The following is a 20,195-nucleotide window of genomic DNA, read 5'->3' as shown; positions in this document are numbered from 1 at the left end:
GTGTGTGTGTGTGTGTGTGTGTGTGTGTGTGTGTGTGTGTGTGTGTGTGTGTGTGTGTGTGTGTGTGTGTGTGTGTGTGTGTGTGTGTGTGTGTGTGTGTGTGTGTGTGTGTGTGTGTGTGTGTGACTTAAGTTCTGAGGTAAAGGTGCTGTCACCACCTCCTAGGCCATCCTGTGAGAGCCACTGTTCTTGTTTAGGGTTTATACAAATCATGAGATCTTCATAAGTTCATGAATTTACATACATATGTGTGAGTAAACACAGACATATATATATATATATATATATATATATACACACACAGTACTTACATGTGTATAAATTTATTTGAATTTATAGTACACTCTTGGTTCCTGAACAGCACCAGGTCTCAGTATCAGCATTTGTGGCTCTGCTAAATTTGTTGGGCAAGAATGTAGGAGGCTCAACTAATGCTCAACTATGGTATAACACTAACCAAGTCCCTATATGCTGATGTCAGTGCAAAATAATTTGAACCTCTGGAGCTAGGTATGTAGCTTAGTAGTACAGTGCTTGCCTAGCATGCATGAAGTCTCAGGTTCAATTCCTCAGTATCACATAACAGAAAAAGCTGGAAGCAGGGCTGTAGCTCAAGTGGTAGAGTGCTATCCTTGAGCAAAAGAAGCTCAAGGACAGTGCCCAAGGCCTGAGTTGAAGTCCCAGGCCTGGCGGGGGAAAAAAAAAGAAAGAAAAAAAGAATCAGAACTTCAATAGTAGCTAGTTTTACCTTCAGCTTGAATGTGATACATCATTATATACAATAGTATGTACATTTATCATATTGTCTGAATATTTGGGAGGGAATAGTTTCTATTTAATCTATAAATGTCTTCAGTTTAAATCTGACTGAATACTATGTAAAAATGCATTTATATATAGTTCTGTGTATATCTGAAACTCTATGTATAACCCTTCTGAGCTAAAACTATTTCAAGTCAACACTGGGAGGTCCATGAGATACTACTTTTTTCCTTCACATTTCCAGATTTAGCTGGCATACAGTTTGGTCTCTCAAAGAGATGACTAACATGTCTGCTTGCTAGCATTCTCCACACATCCTACTCCCCCCAACCCTGCCCCAGACTAGCAAGTCCTCAATCTAGATGAAGCTACCATCTATTCTCTTCCCTCTTACTCACACAGCTATGGATCTCTTAAGAAAGCTCTGTGGCCACATGGTTTGGTGCCACTGTGACTGCATGGCCCCTAGATGCTTCCAGTCAATCTTACTTGGATCCCATGACCTGGGTCAGTGGCTCATTTATTCAGACATTTTCTTCCGCTCAAACCTCTAATGTCTTCTCCAATGTCAGACTAAAGTAGTCTGGGATGTTTACCAGTGATCTTCCTTCTTTTCCCTGTAGTATGTGTGTGAATCTCACCATCAGTGTCTGAGAAAGATGAGGGATGCCTGGGCCTTCAACCCACACTTATTCTAGAGAAAACACAAAGACACTCAGGTACGACCTGTGTCATGTGAACTCTTTTTTTTTTTGGGGGGGGGGTAGGTTGTGAGGCTTGAACTCTGGGCCTGGGCATTGTCCCTGAGCTCTTCAGCTCAAACCTACCACCCTACTCCTTGAGCCACAGCCCCACTTCTGATTTTCTGATGGTTAACTGGAGATAAGAGTCAGTCTTTAGTGCCGGGGCTGGCTTTGAACCATAATCCTCAGATCTCAGCCTCCTGAGTAGCTAGGATTATAGGTATGAGCTACCGCCGGCCTGAACTCATTAATTTATAAACATTTACATGTTTTTTAGCCAGTGCTTTAATCCATTGAGCATCATGGGGGATCTGGTCATTTGTGTTTCAATGTCAACTGACCCAAGCACTCAAACCTCTAATCTCATGTCCAATCCCAACAATCAGCCTTTCTCACTGGCTCCCAATTCCTCTTCATTACCTCCCAATCTCCTTCCTCTAGTCCAGTCAAACTTCTTCGAGATTGTATAAGCTACCTTTGTTGTTTCTCCACTTGATATTCTTCCTTTATCGAGCTTTTTACAAAAAAAAAATGCACTGCCCAATGCAATGCTAAAATCCCATACCATAATCGGATCTTTATTTTCTGACCTCTCAGTCTTTAGATCACTCTTAGATCACCAGTGAGAGCCACTCCAGCTCTCTTGGCAGGTTTTCTCTTCTGTCTTTTAAGGTCTTATCATGACACCCTTTTCTACTTGATACTTATCTTGGGACATTTGATCTATACTTATGAAGCCATAAGTCATGTTCCAAGTGCCAGATGGCTACTGAATACTGTCATCTAGAAATCTTACAAACACCTCAAATTCAACATTTTCCCAATATTCATTAGCTTTCTTTTTTTGGAGGGGGGGTTTATGGGGCTTGAACGCCGGCCTGGGCGCTGTCCCTGAGCTCTTCAGCTCAAGGCTACTACCTCACCCTTGAGCCACAGCCCCACTTCCCATATTCTAGCGATTAACTGGAAATGAGTGTCTGGGCTTTGTATTGCCTGGGCTGGCTTTGAACCACGATCCTCAGATCTCAGCTTTCAGAGTAGCTAGGATTATAAGCGTGAGCCACCATACCCAGCCTCACTAGTTTTCTTGACTCACTCTGTTAAGTTTTCCAGTTTCCCTAAGATTTATTACAAAATCCAAAGGAAGCAGAAAAGAAGGAAAGACAATTAAGAAAGAGACCAGCTGTGTGCTGGCGGCTCACGCCTCCAATACTAGCTACAAAGGAAGCTGAGATCCGAGGATCCCAGTTTGAAGCCAACCTGGGCAGGAATGTCCCTGTGAGACTCATCTCCAATTAACCATTCAAAAACCAAATGTGGGGGCTTTCTAGTGGTAGAAAGCTTGACTAGCATGCAGGAAGACCTGGGTTCGATTCCTCGGTACTACATACTTAGAAAAAAGCCAGACCTGGTGTTGTGACTCAAGTGATAGAACTCTAGCCTTGAGAAAACTCAAGGACAGTGCTCAGGAACTGAACTGAAGCCTAGGACTGGCCAAAAAAAAAAAAAAAAAAAAAAAAAAAAAGTAGGGTTATATCCTACAACTTGTCAGAAGAGGGAGCCCAGCCTACATCAAGCCACTGCAACATGGAGTAGAGAAGGCTGATTAGGGAGGCGTCTTGAAAAAGCTTCTCCTCTCAGGAAGAGGCTGCCATCTCCACCAAGCAGGAACTATGGGTCAAGTCCTGTGTACCACTGAACATGTGGCAAAGTAAAAGTTTAAGTTACAAGCAAGATTAGAATACAAATTAAACGTCTGAGTTTATAAACATTTACAAATAACTCAGATTCATAATTCAGTAACAGCATGGAACTTGAACTAACGGGACATCAAGCCATTCACTTTGATATATGGTTAATTAGCTTTTTTTTTTTGCCAGTCCTGGGCTTGAGCTCAGGGCCTGAGCACTGTCCCTGGACTTTCTCAAGGCTAGAGCTCTACCACTTGAGCCTCAGCACCACTTCTGGCTTTTTTCTATGTATGTGGTACCGAGGAATCGAACCCAGGTCTTCGTGCATGCTAGGCAAACACTTTAACCACTAGGCCAAACTCCCAGCCCGGTTAATTAGCTTTAAGTGCACTCTCTCTCTCTCTCTCTCTGTCTCTCTCTATATATATGTATATATATATATTTTTTAAATGAACCTTAATAAACATGGCTTAAACCATGTTTAACATCACATTTACACAAACTGTATTTTTGTAGTTAACCTCGCTCAATTTCAACCCATGAAAAAAACACAGAAACAAAGAAAATGTTGGCTTACAAATCCCTCACATCACATATACCAATACAATTAACTGGCAAATAAAGTACACACCTGCACACACACACACACACACACACACACACACACACACACACACACACACACACACACACACACACACACACACACACACACACACACACACACACACACACACACACACACACACACACACACACACACACACACACACACACACACACACACACACACACGGTATTCCCTGGCTCCCACTATTTGGTAGGGCAGGATACTACCTCACCTGGCCTGAACTTTTTTGTTGTTGTTGTTTGTGGCTCATGGGGCATGAACTCAGTTTGGGTACTGTCCTTGAGCTCTTCAACTCAAGGCTACCGCCCTACCCTTGAGCTACACCCCACTTCCCATTTTCTAGAGGTTAATTGGAGATAAGAGTCTCAGGTCCTCTAGTGCCCGGGCTGGCTTTGAACTGTGATCTTCAGATTTCAGCCTCCTGAGTAGCTAGGATTATAGGCGTGCCCGGCTGAACCTTTTTCTTTTCTTGCCAGTAATGGGGCTTGAACTCAGGTCCTAAGCACTGTCCTTGGGCTTGCTCTAGGCTAGAGCTCTACCACTTGAGCCATAGCACCACTTCTGGCTTTTTTTCTATGTATGTGGTACCAAAGAATTGAACCTGGGTCTTTGTACATGCTAGGCAAGCACTCTACACTAGGCCAAACTCCTGGCTGGTCTCCACAAAAATCAATCAATCAATCAGTCAATCAGGTCAGGACTTGAAAAAAATAGCCAGGGAGAAAATTTCTATTTTAGGTTATTTTTTTTGCCTGTCTTGGGGCTTCTTTTGCTCAAGGCTAGCACTCTACCACTAGAGCCACAGTGCTATTATTTTGAGCTAAGAATCAAAACTGAAACAATTCACACTTTTTTTTTCTTTGCCCAGTCCTGAGGTTGAACTCAGAGACTGGGCACTGTTCCTGAGCCTCTTTGTGTTCAAAGCTTACACTCTAGCATTTGAGCCACAGTGCCACTTCTGGCTTTTCCGAGTAGGTTACTGAAGGCAATAGTCTCGCAGGCTGGTTTTAAACTGTGACCCTCAGGTATCAGCCTCCTGAGTAGTTAGGTTTATAGGCTTGAGCCACCTACAACCTGCCTCAAACTTCTTTTTAAGTTGATTCAATATATCATATAATGCAATTTATAACTTAGTCTCTCTCAAGTATATTCAAGCTTTGGACTCACTCAAATTGGCTATACTTTTCCTACACCCAAACAACTCTGGGCTTGATCTCCTAACAGCCTAAAAACTAACCTGGTCCCAGAAGTTCTGCTACTCACTAACTCTGTCCCTGAAAGCTGCTTTCCTTCACTGAGTATCTCCCTCACATGAGAAGGACTCTGCCCATGGGTAGCTTCAGGGCACAGGAGGTGTTGGATTTGCAAATAGCTGCTGTGTGCCAGCTATATGTACAAGAGTGAAATCCTGGCACATCAGACTCATCATGTTCTTACTAAACTTTCACAGATCTGGTTTGTTAGTCTGTGCTCTGGAGATGACACCATCAGACATGAGAAACAGCACGTAAAACAATAGTGACTTTAAGGACTTCGAACAGGTCTAGTATGAAAGCAATGGCTGACTGAAGCTCAAGGAGGAAATTGTATATGGACTTCCAGGTGAGAGAGGGAAAAGAAATCAAAATGCTGGCATGTTAGAAAAACAAATCAATTTTGTATGAGAGCGCAAACACTATTATAATATGCCTCACTGATACAGGCAAAACAATTGCCTCCCAGCAAATTCTGGTTTCTTTTAGTAATAATTAGACTTAGAAAAATTCAAACCAGATATTAATATCTATTAGTAAATTACTTACCAGTACTGTTACTCTTTCACAGTCACATAAACATTTTTTGTTGTTTGAAAAGATATGAACAATTCTCATTATGAAAAATCATTGGGAAGAGGTAGGGGAGAGAAATGGGGACAAAAACATGAGAAGGGGTAGCAATGATTGTTAAGTAATATACCTTCTATCTGGCAAATATAATGTAACCCTTCTATTAATTACAATAAAATAAAAAATATATAAAAAAGGAAAAAACATAAAGCTAGTGAGTAGTTACTAATAAACTATATCCAGGGGGTGTGGGGGGGGAGGGAAATGGGAACCAAGACATGTGAATCAATGTATGTGAATTAATGCACCTTCTATCTGGCAAATATCATGTAACCCTTTTACTAATTACAATAAAAAAAATGCAAAAAAAAAAAAAACCCAAAAAACCTATATCCAAGGTAGCAGTATTTTGAGAGGATACAAGGAGCAGATAAAAACTCAGCACTGTTTGGAGTCAGCAGTGAAAATATTCATCAGCATAATGACAGAAAATAACAATCTTGTAACAATTCTGGTATTTGAGAAGAAAATAATTATAATGAAAATGATTAAATGAGATTGGAGAAAAAAAGAAAGCAAAGAAATGATGAACCCTTGAAGTTGGAAATGTAGCTCTGTTGGTAGAATGCTAGCCAATGATCAAAAATGTTCAGAACTAAAACTGAGCTCTGGTCTTGGACCCAAAAAAAAAAAAAAAAAGGGAGCAAGGGAGGGGGAGGGGGGAACAAAAGAGGAGGGGGAAGAGGGAGAGGGAAAAGGAATAAATCAGGTAGCAAAAATCTCAAGAAAAAGTTCTGGCAGGGTGAAGTTTGAACTTAGGAGTTTGTGCTGTAGGCAGGAGCTCCATGCCTCCAACCCCATTTTATACTATTGTTAAGACAGGGTAATGCATTCTGCCAATGTGAATACTATTTGAAACATTCCATAGTTGCTGGGATGACAGGTATACACTACCACACCCAGCCTTTCTCCAACAAGATACAGTCTTGTAGACTTTCTGCCTGGGATAGCCAGACACTGTGATCCTTCCAGTTCTCAACCTCCCACAGAATTTAGGATGACAGATGTATGTTACTACACTCACTAACAGGGAGTCTCACTAACAGTGCTGAGTTTTTATCTGCTCCTTGTATCTTCTCAAAATACTGCTACCTTAGATATAGTTTATTAGTAACTACTCACTAGCTTTATGTTTTTTCCTTTTCTATATATTTTTTATTTTTATTGTAATTAATAGAAGGGTTACATTATATTTGCCATTATATGTGTTGCCCCACAACAGACCCCCTCCAAAAAAAAAAAAGAAAGAAAAAAAGAAAGAAAACTATCAACTTTGGTATTGCCATAAAATGTACCCCCCAAAATATAAATAAAATTTACCTTTGGTTTTTTGATCAGCAGCCTGAAAAACATAAATAGAAACTCTTTAGGACAAGCATGTGTAGAACATATATACACATCTATGACATATCATAAGCAAACTTCATACCAAACATTATTAAAAAAAAGCTTTACTTTATTTATTTACTTTTTTATCTGTTGTAGGGTTTGAACTTTGGGCCTTGGGCACTGTCCCTGAGCTCTTCAGCTCAAGCTAGCACCCTACTACTTAAGCCACAATGCCACTTCTGGTTTTTTCTTAGTAGTTTTATTGGAGATGAATCTCACAGACCTTCTTGCCTGGGCTGGCTTTAGACCTTGATCCTCAGATCTCAGCCTCCTGAGTAACTAGGATATAGGCATGAGCCACTGGCATCCAACCTTTACTCTTCATTTATTATGATTGAATATTATTAGAAGTAAATAGTCGTCTATATGCTATTGATCACATGCCAACATTAAGTCAAAGGCAAAAAAAATCTACATGGAAGCTTGTTTGAGCACTATCATCTGTTTAGTAAAAAAAGGTATATAGTTTAACTACATGCTACATTAAACTAGGCAAGAACAAAGGCAAATGTTATAATTTAGTATTTTACATGCTATAAAACTCAAGACTACAGAGCGATATATATATATATATATACATATATTTATCTTTAACATTTACTGATAGGAATTAATGTTTACTGATAGGATTTCTAAAAGAATACTTGCCAACACTACAAGGGTTATTTCTACTTCTTCTAGTAAGATCAGCCCAGTGGTCCTTTCCTTATTACTTAAGACTGGCTGTCCTGGACAGTTGATTGTAGTAAAATGGCACAGCTGTACTTCACAACCAAAACCAAACTTCTTGAAATGTAGCTGCCATCCTTTTATTTTTTCACCATGACAATATGTATTATTTGCTAATGTTTACAGATATAGCGTACTGACAGAATGAAACTTAGCAGTATAATGGCTATGACAATGTAAATGATACAGATATGACTGATTACAGGGACAATGAAGTCAGGGCTTCAGCCAAACCTTTTTCTGAGCACCTTCCTTCTTTTTCTTTTCTTCCTGCTTTTTCTTTTTCTTTTCTTCCATCAAATGTTCCTCTTCTTGTGTTTCTTCTTCTTTTTCCCTATTAAATATAAAGAAAAGTGATGTTGGTATAGTGGTTGTTTTTGAATGGTTGCTTTATTAGGCTAGGTTCAGTTGCTCACACTTGTAGTCTTGTAATCCTAGCTATACAAGAGGTTGATATCCATCTCAACCAATAGCTCAGCATTGAACCAACAGCTAGGCACAGTGGCATGTGCCTATGATCTAACTTATGCATAGGACTGAAATCAGGAAGATGGCAGTTCTAGGCCAGCCTAGGCCAGTCAGTCTCCATTTTGATGGAAAAAGCTGGATATGGTGGTGTGCAACTGTCAGCTACAGCAGAAAGAATAAAACAGGAGGATCACCATCCAGGTGCATGCCTGGGGGGAGTGGGAGAGGGGAATGAGACCTCATCTCAACTGTAACTAGACTAAAAAGAGCTGAGGGTGTGGTTCAAATGGAAGAGTACCTAACAAACATAATGCCCTGAGTTCAAATGCTAGTTCTGCCACATGGAAAAAGAGAAAGGCAAGGGAAGAGAAGGGAAGGAAAAGAAAGGGGAGCATCAAACATAAAATACCCAAAGCCAGAGTCACCTACAGAATGTAGACCAAGCTAGTTGTTTGAGATGGGGGAGGGGGTGGAGGAGTCTTTCCAACTTTTGCCAGGGATAGCCTTGAACCATGACAAATTCCAGAGTAGCTAGGATGTAGGCATAGAGTTACTTTTACCACATTGTATTTCTTATATTGGACTTTACCTGTTTATATAAACTATATGGTTTCTATCATCTGACTGAACCCAGACTAATACTGGCAGGTAGGACAGGCAGGTTAAGCAGCAGGAATAACATCCTTAGAAGTATCCGTAGACTCTCCCTGTCATTGGGGACATAGTGAGAGTGAGTACCTGTCCATCATGTGCAAGGCCTTGGGATGGAGGCCCACTACTAGGGAAAAACACCACGATGACAACAAACCACAATACACATACAATCAGTATATTACTTTTAATATATTAATTTATAAATACTTTAGAAAGATACAACTACATATATAAGGAATTTCTAAACTTACTATCTGATGTACATAAATACTGTTATACTAGAAACAACATGAGGCTGCTACCTGTGAGTATTTGCTCTTTAAAACAGTGATCCTTAGACTTTGCCCATCAGCATTTGGGGAGAAGCTTCAAAAACTTCCAAGGCCTGGAAGTAGCACTGTAGCTCAAGTGGTAGAGTGCCAGCCTTGAGCTGAAGAACTCAGGTACAACACCCAGGCCCAGAGTTCAAGCCCCATGACTGAAAAAAAAAATTCCTTCCAAGGCAGCAACCCATGAAACCTGTAGGAACAGGACTCAAGTGTTAACAGTACAGAAGGCTTCCAGGTGAATCCAGACCCAGCCTAAAAGTTGAGAGACACTGCTTTGAAAGGAGATGGACATACTGGGCATGGATGGTTCACACTTATTATCCTAGCTACTGAGGAGGCTGAGACCTAGAGCTTTATGGTCTAGGCAGAAAAGTCCAACACCATCGCCAATTAGCCAGCAAAATGTCTGAAAGGATGTATGGTTTAAGTGGTAGAATGACAGCCACGTGCAGGGGGAAAAGAAAAAAAAAAAACACAATGCTTTTCATTCAAGCCATGGTACCAGGACAAACAAACAAAAAGATTAGACATTTATGCAGTTTGAAAGTGGTTGTTGATCATCTTAGATGATAATTTCTAGGTAAAAGATATAGACACTAGGTAATATTCACATACCACAGACAGCTCTGGGGAGTGACCCGGCTAGGCTACAATCACCAAACTTCAGCCGCTTACCCACAGAGAAAATCAGCAAATGAAAACCAGGTCAACAGTGGCCTCCCTTGCCACTCACTGTTAGACCCCTTTACCTAGAGTAATCTTCAATCATCTTCAGAGAGTAAATTCAATAAAGTAGGTTGGTACAGACTACATTTAAAAGTATTCAATAAAGGAATGAAAATGAATTTCACTTAATTTGATTCATCTGCAAATTAAATTAGTGCCAGCTATTCCTCAGCAATAAGATCCACTATCATAGTGAAGTGCTGTAAAAAGAGCTCACATAGCCATGAAACACCTCACCCTGGCCTGCTTGACTCTGCCACTTTGAGCTCACAAAAGATGGCCTCAAACTCATGATCCTCTTACCTCAGTCTCTTGAGGGCTGGGATCATAACACCCCCATTTAAGCAGCTGATTTTTGTTTTGGTTGGTCTTGGGGTTTGAACTCTGCACCTGTGCGCTGTCCCTAAGCATTTCTGTTCAAGGCTACCACCCTACCCTTGGAGCTATAGGCGCCACTTCTGGGAGGTAAGAGTCTCAGGCACTTTAACGCCAGGGCTGGCTTTGAACTGTGATCCTCAGATCTCAGCCTCCTGAGTAGCTAGGATAAAAGGCATGAGCCACCATGCCCGGTAAGTTGCTACTTCCTAACTTAGTGATTTGAGAGTGCAACAGTTAGATATGAGGAAAAAAGACGTGATGGCTCTAACATTTTCATCACTACTTCCAGTTCAATGGATAAATGGCACCTGCACTATATGTAAATATTTGCCATGGTTATTTAATGAATTATTTAATACATTTATTTAATTATTTAATAATTATTTAATACATTGTCATCCATTTTTACTTTTTGTTTAATTTTAGTTCCTAACTGCTTTTCTTTTCCTTCTATTCTATGTTTGCTTGCTCGCTTACCAAAAATTTAAAACATTCTCCTGACTGTCCTGCCCAGGGCTTTCTATCCTGCTCCATCCCAGCAGGGAAGAGCCTGGTAGAGCTCTGACCACCTACAGTAAAGCCTCATTAATTTTTTTTATTGTGCAAAAATGTATGTTCCACAGTTTGTCCCTTTAAGGACTTTCAAGTATTCAGTTCGATAGTGCATTCCCTTTATGGTACAGTTAGCACTCTTCACCCTACCAACACTAAAATGACTTATGAAACAACTCACTTGCCCCTCTGCCTGTTCTGCCTGTCTACAGTTTGCCCCGCCCCCCTTGGCACTGACTGCATCTCCCTAATGCTCAGTGTTCTCAGAGGCTATGGGCCATGTGTGCAACTTTTCTGGTGTCGATGGTTACTCTTTTATCAAAGCCTACTGTTCTTTTACATTGGCCTTCTACTGGGCTTATTGATTTCTGTCTGCTCCAGATTGACAAGTTGGAAATACAGATCAAAGGTGAGTAACAAACCTGTGAACTCCTCTGAAAATGTCAGCAGCCACCCATCAGCTTTTATTTATTAACTCAATCATTTCTGACTGCCACTCCTTGAATTACTCTCAATGTGCTGGACAACATCCAAATGTCTTTTCATGAAAGGATGCATGTGTGGGAAGTCAATTTCTGGAGACCTTGTATGTCTAAAAATAGCTCCAGGCCACCTTTTTGTTTGACTTATGTTTTTGGCTGAGTCTTTAACATTCCAAGTTGAAAACCTGTTTTCAGAAGGCATTGTGCCACTCTATTCCAGCACCCAACACTACAGGTGGTGTGTCATGCCTTTATCATTTAGTTTCTCATCATTAGTTTTATCTGCTTGACACTTCAGAACTGATACCCTAGAGTTGTACTAGTTAGACTCTATTGTCATCTCACCAAAATATCCATTCTCAAATTTGTTTTATGAACACGAGGGGGTATATATTGTAGATCATTATTTAGAAAGTTTGGAAAATTCAATGTTTAAGTCAGGAAGGGTTGGAAAAATGGTAAATGGTGTCCTGTCTAGTTATCACAGAAATACTGAAAACTCTTAATGTATTCAGCATGTTTGAAGACCTGCTGTGTACAAAAAAAAAAAAAAGATGTGCTAGATTCTGTGGGCTATATGAAAATACAAAACAAAATAATCTCTAATCTCAAGGGGCATATAATCTAGTAGGAAAAAAAGACAGTAAAGCCTGAGTTATAATTAGTATTTGGTAGAATCTGAAAACAAGCAGTAGTAGAGAAGGGTATGCTTGCCACTGAGCCCCAAGGACTAGGCTGCACAGAAGCATCAGGTAATGGCACATAGGGAGCTTGCAGAAGTATAAGAGTCATCATATAGAAGGAATATCCACAGGGCCACAAAACTACAGGACCAAGGAGTGGAAGGAAGACTTTTTTGCTGTTGGTGGTTGTGAGGCTTGAACCTGGGGCCTGGGTACTATCACTGAGCTTTGTGCTCAAGTCCAGCGCTCTACCAATTTGAGCCTCAGGCCCACTTCTGGCTTACTGGTGGTTAATGGGGATCAGAGTGTTATAGCCTTTCCTGCCTAGGCTGGCTTTGAATCTCAATCCTCAGACCTCAGCCTCCTGAGTAGCTAGCATTACAGGTATGAGTCACCAGCATCAGCTGAAAAAGTTTTTATTTGAAGACCTAAGTGTAATGTGAGTGACAAGGCTCTAAGGTCTTCTGAAGTTCACACTGCAGGGAGTGGGAGGGGGCTGCAACAAATAATATGCCAGTATGTTACTGAAAATCCTGTTCTAGCCTACAAAAAAAGCAACTTAAGATGGGGGCGTTATGATCCCAGCACTCAAGAGGATGAGGTAAGAGGATCATGAGTTTGAGGCCATCTTTCGTGTCTCACAAAAATAACAAAAATTTTAAAATTTCCATGGGCTGGGAATGTGACTTAGTGGTAGAATGCTTACCTAGTATTCATGAAGCCCTGGATTTGATTCCTCAGTACCACATAAACAGAAAAGCCAGAAGTAATGCCTACAATCTTTGCCCTAGGTCTCAGACACATTTTCTAGTAGCAGGTGTCCAGAACAGTGTAAGGAAGAGCCAGATGTCAACTGATCCTGGCCCTGCCCACAGAGGTTAAAGCTGACCTAATATGAGCCATATTTCAGAGTGTGAGGAAGATGCTACACACTTAGCTCAACTCAAGCTTTGTAAAGATATTCTGGATTATTCCCATTTTAATGCTAATATGGACTCTATCAACTCTAGGATTTAGTTCTTCAGTTTACAATCTCCAAATGTGTAAAACAAGGCAGATCTAGCAGCAACCTCAGTATGGAGCTCCTATGGCCAAAATTTACCTGCCTTCCTAAGAAACAGCATCTGCTGCTTCACCTCTTAGTAGCAAACATCAGTGAAGCTTGATGGCTAGCCACTAAGGGACCAATCAGCATGCTCCGGCATTTCTACCTTCTCCCAGGGGCTTTATATCACAGGACAAATGGCAATTCTCATTCTTCATAAAATAAGATTAACCACCAAAACATGTCACTATGTCACGTGGCATCCTTTACTTCCCACTGGTAACTATACTCAATTTCCTACACAGAACTATTGAAGTCAAGGATTTTCAGGGGTAGTGACTTCAGGGACAACATAAATCAAAGCACAACATATTCCTAGGCCACAGTACTTCAGTTCACTGATAGCACCGACACAGATCAACATTCAAAACCATAGGCGGGCACTGCCTCTCAGTGCCAACCTCCTGCTTGCTCAGTCAAAGTGGATTGGTGATGGGTAATTATCTTTTCTCAGCCAGGTGGGGCTTTTCTGGCAGAGGGCGCTAGAGAGAAATGGAGAGAGAAGAGCTGGCCTCCCACCTGGTACACAGTGCTGCAGAATCAACCTCACAGGGCAGAAGAGCACAGCCTCCTGAGGAGTTAGCACATTTGCACCAACTGATTTCCCTAAGACAGTGGCTTTGGGGCAAAGTTCACAGACAAGGATCACTGCAACTTTTCTGCCATGCCTGTGCATGACGGTGGCCTCTTCAGTGAGTCTAAACCAGGCTTTGTCTGGTTGTTCCACCTCAGTTCTCCTATCTACCATTCTTGTACTCTCTAGAATCTTCTTTACTTAGGACCATCAGCAAGGTCTCCTGATATAGTTAGTTAGCAGTTTGTTGTGCAAACTCCGCTCATCACATTACTATCTGGCTTCTCTCTTCTAACTGATAAGTGAATCCCTTACACAAGAGCCTGCTCCAAATTTGCCAACACTTTAAAATACTGCCATACCAATAAAACTCCATGGATATGCTTAGATCCTAAGTTAGAATATAAAACACAGACCAGAAATACTAGACCCTACAGGTAGAGTTAAAAACTGCCTAAATCCACTCACAGGGAAGTGGATGAATCTAGAGCAAATCATGTTGAGTGAGACAAGTCAAGACCAAAGGAACAAAAGGCGCATGGTATCCTTAATATGTGGCTATTAGATCCAAACAGTACAAGAGTGAGGACTCAATATTTGTGTACCCAATGCCATGGACATGGTATTGGAAATACAAACACAATTACACAGACATAAAAATTTGTGACTCTATAGACATGTTTTAATACATAGACTAATATGTATCTATGACATACAAACCCTCAGCCTAATTTCAATTATGTTCTAAAATCTAAGTGCCAGTGATTGTATATATAGATTCCCTTCTTGAATACTTGTTAAATGTCATTTGAAATATGATGTAAAAATCAATGTTAATAAATTTTTTAATTAAAAAAACTGCCTAAATCTGGCTAATATCACTAAAAATCACTAAACTGCTTGTTTTTAGTGTGCTCTGGTATTTCTGTCTTCCAAATGTGTGCTACATCTGGACAAGTTTAGAAAAGGAGGAGCTGGGAATGTGGCTTAGTAATAGTGTTTGCCTAGCATTCATGAAGCCCTGGGTTCCATTCCTCAGTACCATATAAACATAAAAAGCTGGACATGGTGCAGTGGTTCAAGGGATAGAGTGCTAACTTGAGCAAAAAGAGCAGCTCAGGGACAGTGCCCAGGCTCTGAGTTCAAGCCACAGGACTGGGGGTGGGGAGGGAGAAATAAAAAGAAAAGGTCTTCCTTGACCACAAAGAAAGAAAGAACAAAGTCCTGTCACTATGTAACTGAGGGCCAGTCACTGAAACACACCTGGACTGTTTTCCTCTCTAGGTCTTATTCAAAGATTATACAATTCTGTGAATAAAAGGGTGGTTAAGTCATTGAACCAACTCCTGCTCAAAACTAGATTCTAAATTCAAACACAGTGATGTTAGCAATCTGACAAAAAATCTAAAGGATAGAAACATTGGAAGAAGCAGAGAGTCCAGTAAGCAGACTTAAAATCCATGGTCTTCACCTTCAGAGCTATGAAAAACCACTGAAGAACTTTAAGCAAGCAAATAACAATCATATTGGGAGAGCAGGCAGGTGAATAAGAAAGACATGGGCAGAAATCACTTGATAATACCAAACATCTGAAGCATGAAGCCTCTTCCGTGAGGACAGCAAGAGAAAAGGTTTCATGAGTCTGCACTGGAGCAATAAAACAGGAACTAAGTATCTTCCTAAACAGCTTCTATCATAAAACAAAAGTAGTAGAAAAATTTGTGATTAATTCTATTCTGGGGGAAAACAAAACAAAACAAAACAAAAATACCACCACTACCACCACCACAGTATTTCACATTAAAAATGTCAAATGCAAAGTTTAATTTCAAAAATGAAGAAAACATCTGAAACCTATCAATTATAGAAAAAATTCTATTTTATTTTCAAACACATAACAGCAGGTTCAGATGGGAGGAAAAGAGATCTAAATAGAGATTCTAGAAGTGGAATCTCTAGTGATTCACTCAACAAACACAAAGCAGTGTACTGTTTACTGGACCAAACAGCTCATACTTGAGACCCTAATGGGTTTAGCCTTACTTTGTAAACAATGTTGACAGACTGTTTCTGCACCAGTTATTTCAAGCTGCTGTCTGGAAATCACTGTCTTAAATGAGCTCTAATATTCAAATTATATTATCTCTTAAGGGCCATGTGTCCAATATCATGCCCACGTACCACCCTGTTAATCTCATGAAATCAAAGTACTGATAGTTGCTACCAATTTGGCTTCCTAGTTTCTTTTAGCTTAGAGTTTGTATGCTCCAAGTGGTTCAATAGAACTATAGCCACATGTACTTAGAACCAACCTATAATTTGCCCCATAGTGAAAGCAAATGGCAATTTACCAAATTATCTTACCATTTTATGATAGTTATTCTCTCTGTTCTTTATAGATTCTCATTAATCATGATAATAAACACCCATTTTGTAATGGAATAAAGATTTTCCTAACAGGTTCCAAAGCAAGTCTCTCAAAAGGGGCTTCCTACAGGCAATGGTTACATACTAGGCAGCATATTTTGAGCCCCCGATTACATGAAGGGTGGGCTAACTCAGAGCACCTCCTGACAGTCAGCTGGCACAACGAGAAAAGCTCAGGGGGTATTCACAGAGGCAGCAATCTTCTGGGGACCCAAGGGAACATAATACGAGGTTTTGGATGGTCTTGTTTAATTCAAAGGCAAAACTATGAAAATCGAACTACTTTTCATCAACAGCAAGTTTCCGACAGCTGAAATACTAGGCATAGTGGACAGTTTGAGAATACAGTGTGGGAAAATTCATACTACTAAGACCTGTCACTTCTCAATCTATTCCTGGTGAAGAGCATTACCACAGCTTACAGGGGAAGTAAGTATGTGAGATCCAGCCCAGTGGAGTAACACCGTCAGAAGTGTCAAGAGTTGCCAGCCGCACTGAAGGCTGACCTAGTCTCAAGCACACACTGCGGTCATCACACTGTTGGGCACCCCTAACAGACATGCATTTCTTCTTTGTTGTGGGGTTCATCTCAGCACTGGGGTGTTGTCCCTGACCTCTTTTGCTCAGGGCTAGTGCTCTACCACTTCCAGTTTTTTGTTGTTGCTGTTAGTTCTGGGCTTGAACTCAGAGCCTGAGCACTGTCCTTGGACTTTCTCACGGCTAGAGTTACCACTTGAACCTCAGAACCACTTCCAGCTTTTTCTATGTATGTGGTACCAAGGAATCCAACCCGGGTCTTCACGCATGCTAGGCAAGCACTCCACCACTAGGCCAAACTCCTGGCCCCCTTCCAGTTTTTGAGTGATTAACTGGAGATAAGAGTCTCACTGAGGGTGGGGGGGGGGTGAAGAGGGAACTGCAATCTTCAGATCTCAACTACCTGAGCAGCTAGGACTGAAAGCATGAGCCACCAGTACCTGGCAGGGTGCTGGGAGAGCTCGGGGAGAGCCAATGAGACAGGAGGTCATCACCTACACTGTGGAGAACTGGCTGAGCGAGAAGGAGGGCCTTCCATGGACAACGGTACTATGGAACAAGGAACACAACATGCTATATAGATTGGTGGTATACCCAAGGTTTTCCTGGATTGTATACGGCCCATCCTCAGCACTGGAAAAACAAGCGGGGAGGGGATGGGTGAGAAGGAGGGAAGAGCAATCTGACAAACAAGCTTAAGAATAGGAACAATGGAAGCCACAGAGAAAGTCTGGTGGGCAGACTTAAAATCCATGGTCTTTATCTTCAGAGCTATGAGAAACCATTGAAGAACCTTAAGCAAGCAAATAACAATATTTGGTCTTCTAAAATAAATATGGTTGGTATAATTTTTACATAAGATTCCATGTTGGTTCTATTAATTACAATAAAAAAATATATGAAAAAAAAGATTCCATGTTGGGCATAGCGGTGTACACCTGTATCCCCAGTTAGGGGATACTAGAGAGGCAGAGATTATAGTGGTTGGAGGCCAACACCAGCAAGAAGTTAGCAAGATCCACTCTGAACAAACAAGCTGAGTCCCAGCTCCTGGGAAGAAGTAGGAATGTAGCCTGAGGCAAATGAAGACAAAAAGTGCAAGATCCTAGTGGTAGAGTGCCTGTTAGATATGAGTTCAAACCCCAGTACTGCAAAATAAAAGGAAAAAGCAAAAACCTGGGGCCAGGAGGGTGGCCTAGTGGTAGAGTGCTTGCCTAGCAGGCATAGCGCCCTGGGTTCGATTTTCGATAACACACACACATACAAACCCATACTCAGAAAAAGCCATAAGTGATGTTATAGTTCAAGTGGTAGACTGCTAGTCCGGAGCAGAGAGGTTCAGGGACAGTGCCCGGGCCCTGAGTTCAAGCTCTAGGACTGGCAAAAACATAAACAAAAACAAAGACAAAAAAACTTAAAGTATTTGCACATCAACCAAGCTTTACAATTGGTGCTCATTACAAGCAGCTCAGCTGGTACACTCAAGTCATTCCAGTGTTATCCATTGTGTTTAAATCACTGTGTGATCTGAGTGTCCCAGTGCCCTTAATTTTGAAAATGGTTTCCCCAAAGCATGGTAAAAGCAAATGTGCTTGCTGAAACAAAAGGTGAAAATGTTGTTGAAAGGTGGCATGTCCTTTGTAGAAGTTGAGTGGTGTTACGGGAAAAGTAAATCAAGCATCCACAGTACAGTACTAAGCCCTATGCACTCTGAACATTCAGTTTCTCCTCAGTAGTATCTCCCTGTGTATTCCCAGGTAGTGTGTGAGAGAGTGTGTGTGTGTGTGCGTGTGCGTGTGCATGTGTGTGTACAGGGGGGGAGGGAGAGAGGGAGAGAAGAAGAGAGGGAGAGAGGGAGAGAAGAGAGGGAGAGAGAGAGAGAGAGAGAGGGGGAGACAGACAGACAGACAGACACAGACAGACAGACACAGACAGACAGACAGACAGACACACACACACACACACACACACACACACACACACACACTCTCTGGGGTTTGAACTCAGGGCTTGGGCATTGTCTCTGTACTTTTTTGTTCAAGGCTTGTGCTACATATCACTTGTGCCACACCTCCACTTCTGGCTTTTTTGGTGGTTAATTGGAGATCAAAGTCACAGGACTTTCTTGCTGTTTTCCAAGTTGCTATGCTAAGATCTCAGCCTCTTGAGAGCCCTACCACAGTGGGCAGAAATTTGGCTGAGGAATAGGTGAGCCAAGGTGTATTTGTCAGCACCAGAGGTGAGCAGTACTTACTTAGTGGCTCTGTCAAAAAAGCAAGGTATAAAGCTGGGTGATGCTGGCTCACAGCTATAATCCTAACTACACAGAAGGCTGGATGTGAGGACTACATTTCAAAGCCAGACTGGGCAGGAAAGTTCATCAGACTCATCTCCAATTAACTACCAGAAAACGGGAAGTGGAACTATGGCTCAAAGTGGTAGAGTGCAAGCCTTAAGCAGAAAAGCTCAGGGACAGCACTCAGGTTCTGGGTCCAAAGCCCATGACAGGAGAAAAAGAAAAAGAAAAAAGCAAGGTGTAGATGGATGGATTTGGATTTGCAGACTGAGAACTAGAGACAAATTAAATGTTGGCATAATCTTTCCCTACATATAACAATGCATATACTTGATGCATTAGCATCAAACAATCCATTTGCATCCAATGACTTGCAAGTGGTTTAATAGATATGAAAATGTTTTTGCCTTCCTCGAACAAGGAAACACAGTCCCAAGACTATACTTGCCCTGGTGATATTAATTACACCTGATAGTTCAGACATAGTCCACTGAATAAGACCGTTAAGCTAATATTCAAGTATATGTATATAAATGAAGGGAACAAGAGTTTGGAAAAGACAAATTAATTCCTGTTTCTAGGCCATGGATAGATAGTATCCCTGACTTTCTCCTTTGCCCTCAATCAGTGCTATTAAAAGCCAATGTTTTCAATATGACAGGATGATTCAGTAGACCTCCTCCTATCTGGGTACTGAAGTTTTTCATTATTCTTTAATATTGTACTATAGACACTCCAAAGATTTCCCTAAGTTACAGCATCCTTCCTGACCCACTGCACAGTATTACTCCAATTCTTATTAATCAGCATTAAGCACTTTAGGCAGTAAAGTAACCCTCTTTTCTACAAGATGGTCAAGTGGCATAAAGAGCTCCCAATGGAGGCACCTTCCTCTTCCAATTCAATAGAACTTACCTGGGTCATTTAGCCGAAGTACTTATTCCCTACTTTCAAAGTAAGAATTCCACATTCCAGTACAGTTTTAACTTGCCAGGATGGCCAAGAGAAATTCTTCCACGAGTTAGTAGGTGTATAGTGAGAAGAACCATTTTTAGTGAATAACCATTAAGTTTGATCATGTAAATGTGGTTTGTAAATTTATGGTACATTAAATATGCTGCTCTTCCTAATGTGTCTAACAGAAGAAACAGAA

The 20,195-nt window shown here is 41.0% G+C and overlaps 1 protein-coding gene across 5 annotated transcripts in view; it reads right to left on the bottom strand.

Annotated features, from left to right (window-relative positions):
* Tnrc6c (trinucleotide repeat containing adaptor 6C) overlaps positions 1 to 20,195 on the bottom strand; it is a 99,164-nt gene that overhangs the window by 58,454 nt on the left and 20,515 nt on the right. For all 5 annotated transcript variants that reach the window (XM_090351289.1, XM_090351288.1, XM_090351286.1 and 2 more), the window contains exons 2-3: positions 8,066 to 8,165; positions 7,034 to 7,055 (exon numbers count right to left, since the gene is read on the bottom strand). In XM_090351289.1, coding sequence (XP_090207415.1) covers positions 7,034 to 7,055; positions 8,066 to 8,128 — 85 coding nt within the window. In that variant the 5' untranslated portion in view covers positions 8,129 to 8,165. The remainder of the gene's footprint in view (positions 1 to 7,033; positions 7,056 to 8,065; positions 8,166 to 20,195) is intronic.

Source organism: Megascapheus bottae, chromosome 17 (genome assembly GCF_031878675.1).
Source record: "Megascapheus bottae isolate mThoBot1 chromosome 17, mThoBot2.hap1, whole genome shotgun sequence".
Classification (NCBI taxonomy): Eukaryota; Metazoa; Chordata; class Mammalia; order Rodentia; family Geomyidae; genus Megascapheus; species Megascapheus bottae.
This window is presented reverse-complemented; position numbering and strand designations above follow the sequence as displayed.